General features: G+C 40.1%; 2 protein-coding genes across 2 annotated transcripts; one reads left to right on the forward strand and one right to left on the reverse strand.

Annotated features, from left to right (window-relative positions):
* Positions 1-239: 239 nt before the first annotated feature.
* On the forward strand, positions 240-8,649 carry vash1 (vasohibin 1). The gene is made up of 7 exons (XM_032547644.1): positions 240-1,156; positions 2,644-2,732; positions 3,020-3,076; positions 3,423-3,497; positions 3,910-4,291; positions 6,749-6,858; positions 7,295-8,649. Exons 1-7 carry the CDS (start codon positions 941-943, stop codon positions 7,362-7,364), a joined length of 999 nt encoding a protein of 332 aa, XP_032403535.1. The 5' UTR covers positions 240-940; the 3' UTR covers positions 7,365-8,649.
* Positions 8,650-10,173: 1,524 nt separating this feature from the next.
* angel1 (angel homolog 1 (Drosophila)) lies at positions 10,174-14,316 on the reverse strand. Its single transcript, XM_032547643.1, has 10 exons — positions 14,189-14,316; positions 13,025-13,738; positions 12,490-12,716; positions 12,334-12,403; positions 11,803-12,245; positions 11,570-11,705; positions 11,356-11,466; positions 10,985-11,018; positions 10,649-10,812; positions 10,174-10,560 (listed from the first exon to the last, which is right to left on the reverse strand). Exons 1-10 carry the CDS (start codon positions 14,277-14,279, stop codon positions 10,400-10,402), a joined length of 2,151 nt encoding a protein of 716 aa, XP_032403534.1. The 5' UTR covers positions 14,280-14,316; the 3' UTR covers positions 10,174-10,399.
* Between the last annotated feature and the right edge of the window lie 576 nt (positions 14,317-14,892).

Below are 14,892 nucleotides of genomic sequence, written 5' to 3' on the forward strand. Positions count from 1 at the left end.
GTTTTCAATTGTTGTAATCCATTATCATCAAACTTAGCTGAAATAACGGCTTGGATTGTAATGAATCAGTAGAACATATAAGTTTCACGTCTTGAGTTAAGGTTTGAAATATATGAACTTTTGGAGGCTTTATTTAATTCAGATGCACCTGTAAATATAACTCGCGGATTTCTTACGAAGAGCACCTGAATGCAGCACTTGTCACCGCTGAGATCATTTTCTCAGACTGGCGCATGCGCAGTAGTTATAGTTCGGGGAGTGTCTGAGCGGCTCGTTGGACTCAGAAACCACTGTAGAAGAGCATCTGCAGGAACAATGAGCCGGCTGGATTGGGAGGAAAGGATTTCCTAAGATGAGCCTAGACTGAAAGGATGAAGAAAGTCGCAGAAAAGGGACCGCGAAGGAACATCGATTTCTAGCCAATTTGAGGCGTGAATGACCTCCAGCGGTACAGGGAATTAGGATTTTCTAATACTTTGTTGCCTGCAAAGTCAACCACCTGACAGACTCGTTAGCGGTGTTGCATTGGGGAGAATATGAATACTTGTAGAAAGATGAACAGATTCATTATGAGGATCATTCTCATGATTAAGTCGCCTTTATTGTCTTATTAATAAGCATGGATAGCTGTTTACTAGAAGGCCTCCGGACTGCTTAGTAGGTGTAAAACATTTGCTGCCAAATAAAAAAAAAGTCCTTTGTTTTTCACTTTTTAAATGTCTGCATCAGCCTGAGGAGCCAAGGAGAGATTTACCATCCCCTTTAATAACAGCTTCGCTGACTGTTTTTGTGAGACACTGATGGCATAATCTCCTGGAGGTCATGAGATGACCATCTGCTGCTGGAACCTGCTTTAGACCTGCAAGCTGATTAACCAGTGACAGAACCGAAGGCAGGACTTTTCTGCATCTGGACTGTGTGGCTGCCTGCTGAAGGAGGGATGCTGAGGGCCACCGTGGGCTCCGCAGAGGAGAGGGATGAGGAGGACGAAGGGGAGGAAGAGTTAAAGGATGGAGGGGTGCCTTTCTACGTCAACAGAGGAGGCCTCCCAATGGATGAGGAGACTTGGGAGAGGATGTGGCGCCATGTGGCCAGAATCCACCCAGGTGGTGAAGTTCTAGCCAAAGAGATAAGGGGTGCCACTGATCTGCCCAAGGTAAAAAACAAACTTATAAGACATTTCATCCATTGTAATTGTTCAAGTAAATAAAGTACACACATTTTCATTTTCACTAAAATGGGAGTGAGAGAGAAATCAAGATACTAATTTAGAAGAGTACAAAGTTTAAACAAAATTGCATTCCTAAAAACTGTAGTGATTAAACTTTATTTGAAAAAGGAGTGTTACATTTCCATATCTAAACTTTCCACTTTGGTAAAAGAAAATAGTTTCTTTAAGTTGCAACCAGGAGACAGCACTGATAAAACTTTAATAGCTGGCGATTCATCAAAAAGCACCTATCTTGGTATTGCTGAATGTCAGTTCTACATTGACATCACAACACGCGGATTGTTGCAATGAATGGGTAAATGTGTGGGATTGTCTGGTTCTCTGTTAAGTTTGCACCATGATTACTTTGCAGACTAAGACTACTTTGTGTCAATTGGAAATTATTAATGTGAGAAAGTGAAGACCACGTGTTCCTCCTGGCTCAGTTCTCATGCCACTTTTACTGCAACATTTACCTGCTTCCCCCAATTCAGAGTTTGAAGTGTTTTAGAATTTTTTACAACATAATGATGCTATAACACACAGGTTGGTGTCAGTGCCGCTGCATGACCACAGTTTATTGCCATCACTGAGTCATTATGCTCATACTGTCAGTAGGTGAATACAGCAACATTTCTTCAAACTCAAGGCAGAAAAGGCAAGGTTAGAAATAAAAACTAAGCTTTTGACTTAATGAGGCTAAAATCCTCAAAAGATGCATAAAACATTGGTGACCTAAATTTTAACATCCAAATGCAGTCTGTTACTACACCAGCGTCCTATCATCTTCAAAACATTTCCAGAATAAAGAGTTTTCTATCAAAACGCGGAGATAATACAATCAGCTTTTAATTTCATTGGGTGAAATTATTGTCATCCTGTCTTTAAGAAGTCTCTGTGTGTCACTGCTGGCAGAGCCTTTACCAATGCAAGAAAAATGGAAGAAAATTATTTAAATCAATGCATGCCCCCCTCCCCCCAGTTCTTAACAGTTTTTCAAATCTTGTTATCTGTCTATAAGGCACTGAATGGTCTTGGGCCTAAATGTATTTCAAAGCTGCTTGTCAGGTGTAAATCATTTAGAATCCTCTTGTGATCAGAGTGTTGTCTGTCTAGTGTTACTAAAGAGGCAACATCTTGCCTCTTTAGTAAGAGGCAAAACCTTCATATTTGACCCATTAAGGTCAAAAATTATTTAAGAAGTAATTTTTTATTATGTCTCTGCTATTTATTTCTTTTATATTTCTTTTTTTTCAGTTTTTTTCTTCTTATGCAATGCTGAAATTGAATATTTTTTTTGTTCTTCAAGTGTCTTCTAAAGCTCTTTGAATTTCCTTTCATATGTATGATTCTACCCAGTTAAACTGCCTTAAGTTGCTGTGAATATTGTGATTGTTGTTGTAATGCAGTTGTTTGACCCTCCCCCCGTACAGATTCCAGTACCAAGTGTGCCTTCATACCAACCTTCGACTACCATCCCACAGCGCCTGGAAGCCATACAGAAGTACATCAGGGAACTACAGTATCCTCCCATGCATTTACAGTACTTGATTGCTTTCATTTAATGCTAAATGAGTTAGTTTGGGGTTTGTTTTATAAAATTAAATGAGGGATTTTGTGTAATATAGTCTATCCAGTGTAAACTCTGCACTCTGTACCAAAACCATGATTTCCACTTAGTGCAAAGAGTCATTCATTATTAATCAGCAGCCTATGAATATAACAAAGCACTAAAGAGCTGCGCCCTCCTCTCTGTTCATGCTGCTCTTCATGCCCGTGTAACAGTTAAACCTTAACTGTATCTTACAGGTACAATCACACAGGAACACAGTTTTTTGAGATTAAGAAAAGCCGTCCTCTCACTGCGTGAGTTACTCTTCCTTTGGAATCAAGACACAAACAGATTTCTGTCCTCGGAGGGTAACTGGGATGGTGCTGCGTCTGCCAGGGATGCATTCGGATTAGCTGTGTCTCTTGTTTACCCTCGGGCTTTGCAAGTAGCTGCTAATGTCAGTCAGCAGATGCCTGAAACACACTTCCTGATCTCGCTTTATTAGATTTTGATCCCATTTCCTTGACTCATGGAAGTAATGTTGACCTGGTGAATACAAAAACAGTCTTCGCACTTATTACATGTAGATTTTGTGTTTATGTTTTGTGCAAACATAAATATAACATAAACAACTCTCTTTGTTTCTTTTGTTTTTCACAGGTTGATGGACATCGCTAAAGAGATGACAAAAGAGGCTCTGCCGATTAAATGTTTAGAGGCGGTGATCCTGGCCATGTATCTTTAAAGCTGTAGAGCGTGTTGCATTATTCAGATTGTGTTAAATGTATTTGCTGTTGTGATTCTGACCAAGGGATAGCTTTGGAAAATGATGAACAAAACATATTATTAAATCATATCTTATGATGCGCTGACACAAAAAACAAAAATAATTGATCCCTTGGATCAATTTGATTTCCTACTTTTAAAGTTTTACTGTAACAATGAAATAAAAATGAAGGTGTTGCACTTTTAGCTTCTGCCATATTGAGATAGGATCAGAGTTTCATCTGGTAGCAGAGGATGCATTCTTTTCTTCTGTGCCCCCTTAAAAAACACTGACCTTCCTGGTAAATCTGGTTTAGTAGTGCCACTGCCTCCACATTTAAGGAATTCCTGACGTCGAGTACCTTGACATATGCTGATGTAGCCATCTCACCAACAACATGCCCGGTGTGGAGCGATTCCCGCTCAGCTTTAAATCTCACTTCTCAGGGAACCACTTCTACCACATTGTGCTTGGGGTTCACAGCGGGGGGCGGTTCGGCGCCCTGGGTATGAGCCGAAGGGACGACCTCATGTTCAAGCCTCTGGAGTTTCGAACACTCATGGACTTGGTTCAGGAATTTGAAGGAGCCTACAGGGGTTACTGGCACACCCTGCGCAAGATTAAAATTGGCCAGTACGTGTCCCATGACCCTCATAGTGTGGAGCAGATAGAGTGGAAACACTCCATACTGGACGTGGACAAGCTGAGCAAGGAGGAATTGCGGAAGGAGCTGGAGAGACACACTCGAGACATGAGACTGAAGGTACAGTTGGGCCTCAAATTTCTTGCTTGTGTATTTGATATATTACTGATGGTGATTACTTTTTATAGTGTTATGCTATATCCTGAAGCTAGCACATCTTACCAATCCAAAAAGTTATTTGAAAGAAGAGACGTGCAGAGATATTTTTGGGGGGCAGGTGCTCAAGTATAAAAAAAGGCACCTTGTGTGTCACAAGAAATTCCCAGCTGCCTTAGTAGTGTGAGATTTATTACAGGCCACACACTACATTGTGAAAAAAAACATTTCAGAAGGGCACTTTTTGTCCAGAGGAAAAAGAGCAGGAGGTTTAGCACCACCTAGTGTCTATCTGTGCAGTTCTGTGTGTGAGAAGTAAAATTTTCTTTTTTAGCAAAAGAAATTCAGATCCAACTGGAGTATTGTCAGCAGTCTTCTCTGCGATTGTGTTGACCATAACATCACCATAAAATGTCTTCATAAAATATATATATATATATATATATATATATATATATATATATATATATATATATATATATATATATGAGCACAGACTACAGGTGAGCGAGACATCGACTCACTGATCCACACCACCAGGATCTACAGCACGGACATTGGGATGTCATTCGGACTAGAGAAGTGTGGTCGGCTGATCACAAAGAGGGGGAAGGTCATCCGCACAGAAGGGGTCTCACTCCCAGAAGGAACAATAGCAGACATAGAGGACAGTTACAAGTACCTAGGTATACCACAAGCAAATGGCAACCTCGATGAGGTCACAAGGAAAGGAGCCACAGCTAAATACCTCCAACGAATAAGGCAAGTCCTGAGAAGCCAGCTCAATGGCAAGAACAAAATCCGCGCAATAAACAGCTATGCCCTGCCAGTAATCAGATACCCTGCTGGAATAATTAGCTGGCCAAAGGAGGAGATAAAAGCCACTGATATTAAGACTAGAAAACTACTAACAATGCATGGAGGATTCCATCCCAAATCCAGCACCCTGAGACTGTACACGAGCCGCAAGGAAGGAGGCAGAGGACTAGTGAGTGTGAGAACCACAGTCCAGGACGAAACAACTAAGATCCATAAATACATCAGGGACAAAGCCTCAACAGACAATGTGCTCAGTGAATATCTCAGACAACAGGGAACGGAGGTTGAGGTGCCAGAGATACCATCATGGCAGGACAAGCCCCTACATGGGATGTACCACCAGCAAATAACCCAAGTGGCTGATATCAGTAAATCCTACCAATGGCTGGAAAAAGCTGGACTCAAGGACAGCACAGAGGCCCTCATCCTGGCCGCCCAGGAACAGGCCCTAAACACCAGAGCAATAGAGGCCCAGATATACCACACCAGACAAGACCCAAGGTGTAGGTTGTGCAAGGAGGCCCCTGAGACAGTCCAGCACATAACAGCAGGGTGCAAGATACTGGCAGGGAAAGCGTACATGGAACGACATAACCAAGTTGCAGGCATAGTGTACAGAAACATCTGTGCAGAATATGGACTGGAAACCCCGAGATCAAAGTGGGAAACACCCCCAAAGGTGGCGGAGAACGCCAGAGCTAAGATCCTGTGGGACTTCCAGATCCAGACAGACAAAATGGTAATGGCGAACCAACCAGACATTGTCGTAGTGGATAAACAACAGAGGAAAGCCGTTGTGATAGATGTAGCAATACCAAGCGACTGCAACATCAGGAAAAAGGAGCACGAGAAACTAGAGAAATACCAGGGCCTCAGGGAGGAACTGGAGAGGGCCTGGAAGGTGAAGACCACAGTGGTGCCTGTGGTCATCGGGGCCCTCGGGGCAGTCACCCCCAAACTGGACCAATGGCTACAACAGATCCCAGGAACAACATCAGACATCTCAGTCCAGAAATGTGCAGTCCTTGGCACAGCCAAGATACTGCGCAGAACCCTCAAGCTCCCAGGCCTCTGGTAGAGGACCCGAGCTCAGAGGATAAGAACCACCCGCGGTGGGTGAGAAGGGATTTTTTTTTTTTTTTTTTATATATACAGTATATATATTAGTCTTATGTAATGTTATAATTATTCCAACAATTAGTTTTGGATTTGTATTAAAAATTAAATCTCCTTTTGGACTCAATTACTGAAGGTGATTAACTTACTCATCATAAAGATGCGCCAGCATTTCCTTTGATCTTTTGCTCCACTGTGACTCTGAGCTGATTTGCTGTTTGAGAGGCAATTTCTCTGAAATGTTTCTCTGTCATCACCTCTCATGCCAAGATTATGAGTGTAGCCATGATACAGCACATTATGGATAATAAAACTAACGGCTCCATCCATCAGTAAGAGGCCTTTCTACTGAGTGCTCTGCACAATCACTTTAAAAGCACAAACAGATTAAAGCTAGGGGTATTTGAGAAGGGGAGAACAGAGGAACTGTTGATATTCAAATGTAATTTTTAATAACTTATACAATTTTTTTTTTTTTTTTTGCAGATTGGAAAGCCAGTGCCTCCATCTCCTACTAAGGACAGGAGAAACAGTATGGGTTCTCCTCTCAAAGGACCAGGAAGCCCCATCCGGAGGATCAGTCGAGTTGAGAGACGGTAGGATTGACCACATGCGCTTAATGATCCATTCTCATAAAAACAATACAGCCACTTAATGTACAGTAGACAGAGAAGACCTGCATCTACCTGATGAAATTGCAAGTTTTATTGATTTTTAAAAAAAGGGAAAACATTTTTTTTTTAAAATCCATTCTCTTGTTTTAATGTGACTTAAAACCTGTACAACTTAGTAGAAAAAGAAATAAATCTTTTTTCAACTTTTTTTAAACTGTTTCCCGAAAAGACATAACATGTTTTTTTTTTTTTTAAATAGAGTTAACTTTTGAAATAAGTCTAATTTTTACATTATAAAAACCTGGCATTTTAAGATGGGTTTGCAGACTTTCCACTGTATTAATAATTGAATTGCTCACAGCAACCGGCTAAAGAAATAGCATAAGAATTAATCATCACGATTCTGTTTTTGTTCCAGCCCGTCTGGAGAGAAGAAGGTTTTGGAGCAAAAACCAAGTGATATTAATGGATACCAGATTAGAGTCTGAAGAAGGATTCTGTTGTTACTACACATCTGCATGATGGACCTACCGGGTGACTTCCTTTGAGTAGACATTGGCCTGTTTTCTGAATGCATTCTGGAACAGGTCACCAGCAACTGTTCTTCCTGAAACAAGCACCTCATTCAGCTCTCCTTATGTTGTTACAGACCTTTTTTTCTGTAACAGTTCCAGTAATTGGTGCTGGCAAAGCTCCCAGTTTATGAAGAGAGGGAGTAAATGTGCAGATTGCATTTTTACATGAATAAATAAGTGCAGTTTTGCTACTTTAACCCAAAATTATATTTGAATAAGTACAGCTAAGTGTACACGCATTAATTTACATATCACATCTCTATGCTGTTAGGCTTTTCTACAATCTGTATCACTGTACTGTAAGTTTAAGACAGATTGCGTAGTGTAACTTCACTTTGATTTAACTAGACAACAGCTACATGTGTAGTAACTTGTTTATGCCTGCTACCTTTGTGCCTTGTTTAAAAATTTTAATAGAAAAAAAAGCTTTTAGTGACCCCAAAACCTGTTTTGTCTACAGAAAAATCAAGATTTTATTCAGTTACCTACATACATATAATGTATATCTCCAAGTGTAAAAAGGCGCTTTAATGAACAATCCAAAACCTTTGAGAATATAAAATCTGTCAATCTGTCTATTAAATTGATTCCCCTTATAGCTAACTAACAAACACAGCATTCAATATATAGATGTCAACTATTTGAAATCTTACTTACAGTACAGCTCTGGTCAGAAGTTTACAGATGCTAATCATTGCTTTATTTTCCGGTGTGAGCCCAGCCTTTGGGCATAGTCCACAAATTTATATGGTTCAGATTTTTCTCACTGCAGAATCTTGACGTTCCCCTGCTTTGTCTTTTCCAAAAACAGTTTTTGGTGACTTTTTGGGACCATTGCGAAAACCCAGCATGTAAACTTCTGACTCAAACTGCAAATATGGTATACCAGCTTTTTTTTAGTGTCTAAATTTTAATTGTAGCATTTTTCTCTTGCCTTAAATGGTGTCGACTAGGTGTAAAGGAATTTTTACAGCACTTTTATCTGGGCTTTTGTATTTTTTACTGGAATTTACAACGTTTTATGGTGCCCACAGTGTTTGTGATCAGTAAACACTGCACATTCTCCTGAATGTTGCTACCATCAACAGTTTGATCTGCTCGCTGAGTGTTCTCCATTTTCTCTTCAGTGTTCTGTAATGCAGTTGTTTTGTGTCAAAAACACAGTTTACAGTCTTACAATAAAGAGTCACATCAGTTTTTTTCTGTTAGATTTTTTTACTTTTTGTGGGAATATACCATGTTTCCAAATCCCTTAGCTAATGAGAATAATGAAACCATTAGAAGTAGTATAGACATTGGCCTGTTTCACATTCCCGGCCTGAATGTCAGGCTGGGAATGTGTCTCACTCACCAGGATGTCACTTGAAAATCGTGTTCTCAGCTGAAGGTCAATACAATAATGAGAGCAGGCTGAGAACTGTAAAAACAAACCCTCTTACGTTTATGGAAAAGAAACCCAAAGCCACTAACTCTGTAAAATGAAAGCAGAAGATCCAGAGAATAAAAACACTGATGGGGTGTAAAGGAGTGTTAGGTTTCAGCATTTTATAATTTAACAGATTATCATGATTATCAGGGTGAAATTCACTAATCTCAATTTTAGATTAGTTTTACAATTCTCCAGATGTTGCATACTAAGCATTAGTTATGTTTAACATCCGTTTGGTTTTTTATGAATTGCTTTTTTTTTTGCATGAAACAAGATTATGGTCCAAAATTTATTGCAAGTACAATCAAAATGTGTGTTACGTTATTCACCACTAGCAGCTTTATCATGGGAAAATGTGTATTTGATTAAATCTGGCCTGAAAACAGATGTTAATAGTTGGCTAAAACCTGCCATCAGTAACTCATGAGGTTAAGATTAAAAGTTAAGTAAATTACAATCGTGGAAAAATTTGGACAACGCTTTAAATATTTATTCTCAAAATGTTCACCTACTGTTATATAACCTTTTTAATTTGGAAATTAAAGTGAATTAATTGCAGCTAATCACCAAAAGCATGTATTTTTTTGTTATAAAACAAAAGATACCCACAAAAAATTATTTTCTGAATGCGCAAGAATTAGGATGCTCACTCCCAATAAATAGTCTCATCCCTACTGGTTGAAATAATTTATGTGATGCTTGTTGAAGTCATTTATTAGTTTTATAGTTAGTTTTTTATGCGTGTTTCATACATTTCTATTTCAGAGGCTCAGTTTATCCATTTCAAAACAACATCTGCAAGCTAATGCAGCGTCCTGTAACCATGGCTGGCACCAATAGGTTTGGTCTTCCTCATATTGAGGGGTTTTTCTAATAACTTTTAGTGGTTGCAAGAATTAAGATCAGGGAGCACATCCAAGTCATAAAAGCAGAAATATCCCAGCAGCTTTTTGATGGCTCAAAAATGTAAGTTGTTTTTCTGCAACTTGCTGAAGGGCAATTAGCTTAAATGTTTGAGAGCCGTAGAGTTCCATTAAAGCCGTAAGTGCCAGAAGACACAAGTTTCTGTAGTATTTAATCACAGAAAAATCTGTGATGCACCAATATTTAGAAAATATGGTAACTAAATATGGTAAAAAAGGAACTTGAGAAGCTCTTATTCTGTGCCAACATGCCTAAATTACCTGTACACATCATTTATTCATTCAAGCTTTAATCACACACACATGCACACTGAATGTCTGAGAGCAGATATTGAGGTCACATTCCCAGCTCTGAATCACACAGAGATCCTGAGGATTAAACAGCAGCAGGTTTTATTGACGATGGGCTGAATCACAAGCCATGCATACCTGAAAAATATTTATTCAAACTTCTACTTCCATTCATTGGAGATCATTGGAGAGTATTGTACAAAAAAATAAAAACTACAAACGTGTGTTATGAACAAAATGGTTCATTATTTCTACACTAAAAAACAAAGTGAGCTCTTACAACTCAACATTTAACTTCTATTTTTTCATGCGTCATCAAGCTCCAGCTGGAATCGAGCCACCAGGCTGAGATGATCCGAAGGTAATATGTGATTGGGAAGTCCATTCATTGACCACAAGAAGTCCTCAGACAGGAGAGAGAGCGAACCAACAAGCTTCAGGCCTTTTCCTGCAGACGTTTTATAAGCTAGGAAAAGAAAATGATAAATACAAACAATATAAGCAATTTAAAGTCAACACTTAGTAGCTGGCTTCTTCCAATCCTGTCCTTTTACCTCTTTGTTTTTTGGTCAAAGTACGTTTTGGAGAATAGAAAATGTAGTCTACAGTAGTCCCACCCTCAGAGTGCAGGGTCGTGACCTCTGGACAGCCAGAACCAGGAAGGACGTGTTTATAGACAGACTCCAAGTCCACCTGATGCCTGAGACGGTCTCTGAACCTGCGACACATTCAGTACCCATCTTAATTCTGCTTTTAAATATCCTGTCAGTAAATTACACATTTTATTACAAGTGTGATTCTAAAAAGAACAATGATTGTGGCTTTTAAAGATAAAAATCACTTTATATAATATTTATTATATTGGGAACCAAAATATCTGGTGAACCAACCTTTTCTCATAATGTTGAGCGTCCTCTGAAGTATCTGAGCTCAAAGATAAGATAAACAAGAAATTTAATATTGAAGAATAGCAGGTGTGGAAAAACAGCGGAATACAAAATAAATGCCACAAGGAGACAAAATGTAGGAAACATTAAAATATTTTAAAACTTTTGGAAGGAGATGATATAACCCTTATTCAAGATCATTATGTCTCACCTTTCACAAACTTCAAGGGCATCACTAGAGAATTAAAAAAAATTAATTATCCATCTGTCCTGCTTGGTTCTACATATTAAATAGCATATTTTTTATTACTTCTGCACAGGTCCCACTGTAACCCAGAAGAGATTTATTTTTTTGGACTGCATGTGTGCACAACCTGGTTTGTTGTCGGTTACTCCAGGAATCAGGGCCAGGTTCTCAGGACGAACACATGCGGCTGCACAGAAGCGCAGCTGAAGCATGAATTCATGTGAGTAGCCACGAGTCCCTACATGAGGAGAGCAGGGGATCATGGGAAACAGTTGTACTACAGATGTAAACCTGCTATTCAGATCATTATAACAAATACACCACGGATAACAATCACAGACCTGAATTCTGACTTTGTGTTTTATTGATATCTGCTGTGTACTGGCAGGTGTCTGAGATCCCCAGAGAGCTGGGCCACAGAGGAGCAAACAGTCTGTGATAACTGGGCTTATAGGACAGGTCCTCTTGGCCCGAAATCTGTTGGACACAACACACATGCACACACACAAGGATCAGCAGGAGGATGATCCACACTCAGATTGAACACAATTGTCCTTTCGTTTTGTTTCCTCACCATCCATGTTGGCAGACCCTGGTAGCTGAGCTCACCAGTGGTGATGAACTGGTACAGAGGCAGGTGTGGGACAGAGTTAAAGTCTCCACAGAAGACAACATTACAGTGTTCACCTCTGGCCTTGCAGGACTGTATCACAGCATCGATTTCTGCCAGCATTATTGCCAACTGGGCCAGCTTCACGTCGCCTCGCCTGGGGTTGAAGAGCAGGTGTGTGTTGGCCACGCAGAGGGACGGGCCGGCCTCCTTGACCTCTGCTTCTGTGGTGACCAGCGGGCGAAGCAGCAGGACGATGCCCACGTTGTGCCGGTCCAACAGCCCGGTCTCAGGTCTGAAGAACTCCAGCTTGGAAACGGTGGCTTCGGCGAAGCGTGAGCCTTGATAGCAAACAGCGCAGCCATCGGTCTTTGTTCCTGTACGCCGCTGGTACACACAGGTGTAGCCTGGGGGAAAACATGAGCAGAGTATGTATGAAATTTTTGATGCAACGTCATCGACCAATACAGCTCTGGGTCGTCTTAGCTGCTCTACCCATCTGAGAAAGGAGAGGATGCAGGTGTTCATGGTAGTGGTTCTCCTGAACCTCCTGCAGACACAAAATCTACACACAGACGGACAAGAGCACACAAAAACGATCAGTTGCTGTACCACATCGGATACATAAGAAAACACACAGATCTGACTCACATCTGGTGCCCATTTTTCGATTTCATTCAAGAGCAGGTTGCAGCGGTAGCTCCACTGCTGCACCTCTAGGGGGCAGTGTGCGTACAGATGCTGGTTCAGCTCCAAAAGGTCTTGGGCAAGGATGTTGTAAGACATGACAGTGAAGTCCAGAGAGGCCTTTTTGATTGTGATCGGGGTCAGAACGCTCTCAGAATCAGCATCCAAGTCCTCCCACACTCTCCACATCACTGTAAAATGTTTTATGACAAACTTTTATATTCTAGTAAACAGCCACTGGCAGACTCCACATTTAGCATACGCCAAAAAAGGTCAATGCAGAAGACGCTTCCTGCACACAGAGTGCTGTATCCAAACATATTGGCAGAAAATTAAGTGGAAGAAAAACACATGGTATATAATGAATACAATTTTTTGAGTTGATAAAATCCAACTCATTAGTCAAACTTGCAGACCAGAACCAGATCACCAGAGTGATGTGGAAGATATTAAGCTCAAGGCTAAAGTTACTTAAAACAAAAATAAAAATCCCTCCTACCTTCAAAGGGCACAGTTGGCTCCACAGTGGCGTAATAACTTGCAGCAGGAAAGCTCCACTGTGGGCAAAAAACTTCTTGTGCTAGGCCAGGTCCAATGGGAAAGTGCCAGCCGGTTTGTGCATCATGTTGCTCATCAATTTTAAGATATGTTTGGGAGTTGGAGAGAAGGGGGTTACCAGTGGTAACTATATAATCATCCCAGCACTCATCTGGACTCTTTGACGTGTCAGTGTTGGACGCTTGAAGCATTTCCTTACTGTTTTCAGTCTTGCTTTGATTCTTTTCAGGACAGTTGGTTTTTTCCGTGCTTCCCTCCAACGTCAGGTGTTTTAACAGAACATCGACATTATCGCCTGAAGAAGTGCTTATTTCTTTCTCATTCTGACTGTCATGTATAACGTCACGGAAGACAACCTTTTCCCCATCTCCCATTTTGGGATCTTCTCTTTCCTCCTCCACTGTAGTCTGCATTTCACTTGTCTCTGCAGCTGCGTCAATCCTCATGTCCTTCTGCAGGACAGCCGACAGGTTTTCCTCATCCGTGTTGGGACTTGGAATGTTTTTCTGAGGCACTGGTTCTTTTAGCCTTTCCTTCGTCTCTCCACTCTGATCCTGCATGGTTGTTTCAGACTGGGTGCTCCCAAGTGTGACAGTATCACCATCCCACACTGTTGTGCCATTAACTGACTGAGGAACACTTCTCTTCGAGGCCTCTGCAAGAAAGGATAAAAATAGGACAACAGTGGTGCATTCATGCTCTGCTACTAATTAATTTAATTTGTTGTATTTATTTTCTTGTTAAAGTAATTTATTTTAAAAACTGCGAAGCTCTAGCTCAGCTATCAGTAAAGGGAACTGCAAAACATGTAAACACGTGTTATGCTTTAGACGTCTTAAGGGGGCGTAAGAATAAGGGTAAACAACTACCGCCAGTTAGCAGTTTAAAACAAAATATGCAACACGGAAGAAAATTCAAGTCAGTTGACCTTTAAAACCAGACAAGTTGTGTTAGACCAAGTTATGAACACAATAAAACATAACTTCGCACGCAGAAAAGAAACTGCTCAGTCAGCAGCAAACTTAACCTTAGTAACCATTAGCCAACAGTAGCAAAGTAAAACAAGTCTAAGTAACGCCTTCATAAAAGTTATAGCTAGATGTACCTGACGGTCGACGGAACAAGAACCAAGTTAGCGGATAGAACGCGTAAAACAGCAAAACACCGATCATGATTCTGAAATGTATTCTGCGCATGCGTACTTTGATGTTGGCGGTGTTGGTAAGCAAGGTATGGCAAGTCAAATTCTCATATAATTTGCGCAGATTCATGTACAATTTTGTTGACCTCAGTACTCAACAACAAAGCTCTCTTACTTTAAAAGTGCAGCATGTAACTTTTATTTTAAAAAATATGTTTGTTTGTTTTGCTTTTTTTACATATGTGTTAAAACTGTCTACATGTTGTAACTATTGCGGTCTAAAGAAATAGACTTCAATGAAGTCTATTTGGACTGGTTGTTTTTGTCAGACCGACCAAACACACACTGGTTGTTTTTGGTCCAGTCAAAAACTGTTTTGGGCCTACCTAGTCTTGCAAACAAACATAAAGCAGTCTGGCAAACAATCATAAAACACCCCCCAAAAATGCTAAACTAAGTAAGTATCATTGTATTTGTAATTATTTGGCAATAAGAATAAAACTGCATATAAAATATTGAACTGAGTAAGCATAGTTTAATCATAAATGAGAACAGCAGGCGAGAAGATAATCATCCAATTAAATTAGAGAATCTAAAATGTAGCTAAAAAGATTTTTATTATATACTATTTAGAAAGATTTAGAAAAAAACCTAAAACAAAAAAATGC

Source organism: Xiphophorus hellerii, chromosome 19, assembly GCF_003331165.1.
Source record: "Xiphophorus hellerii strain 12219 chromosome 19, Xiphophorus_hellerii-4.1, whole genome shotgun sequence".
Taxonomy (NCBI): domain Eukaryota; kingdom Metazoa; phylum Chordata; class Actinopteri; order Cyprinodontiformes; family Poeciliidae; genus Xiphophorus; species Xiphophorus hellerii.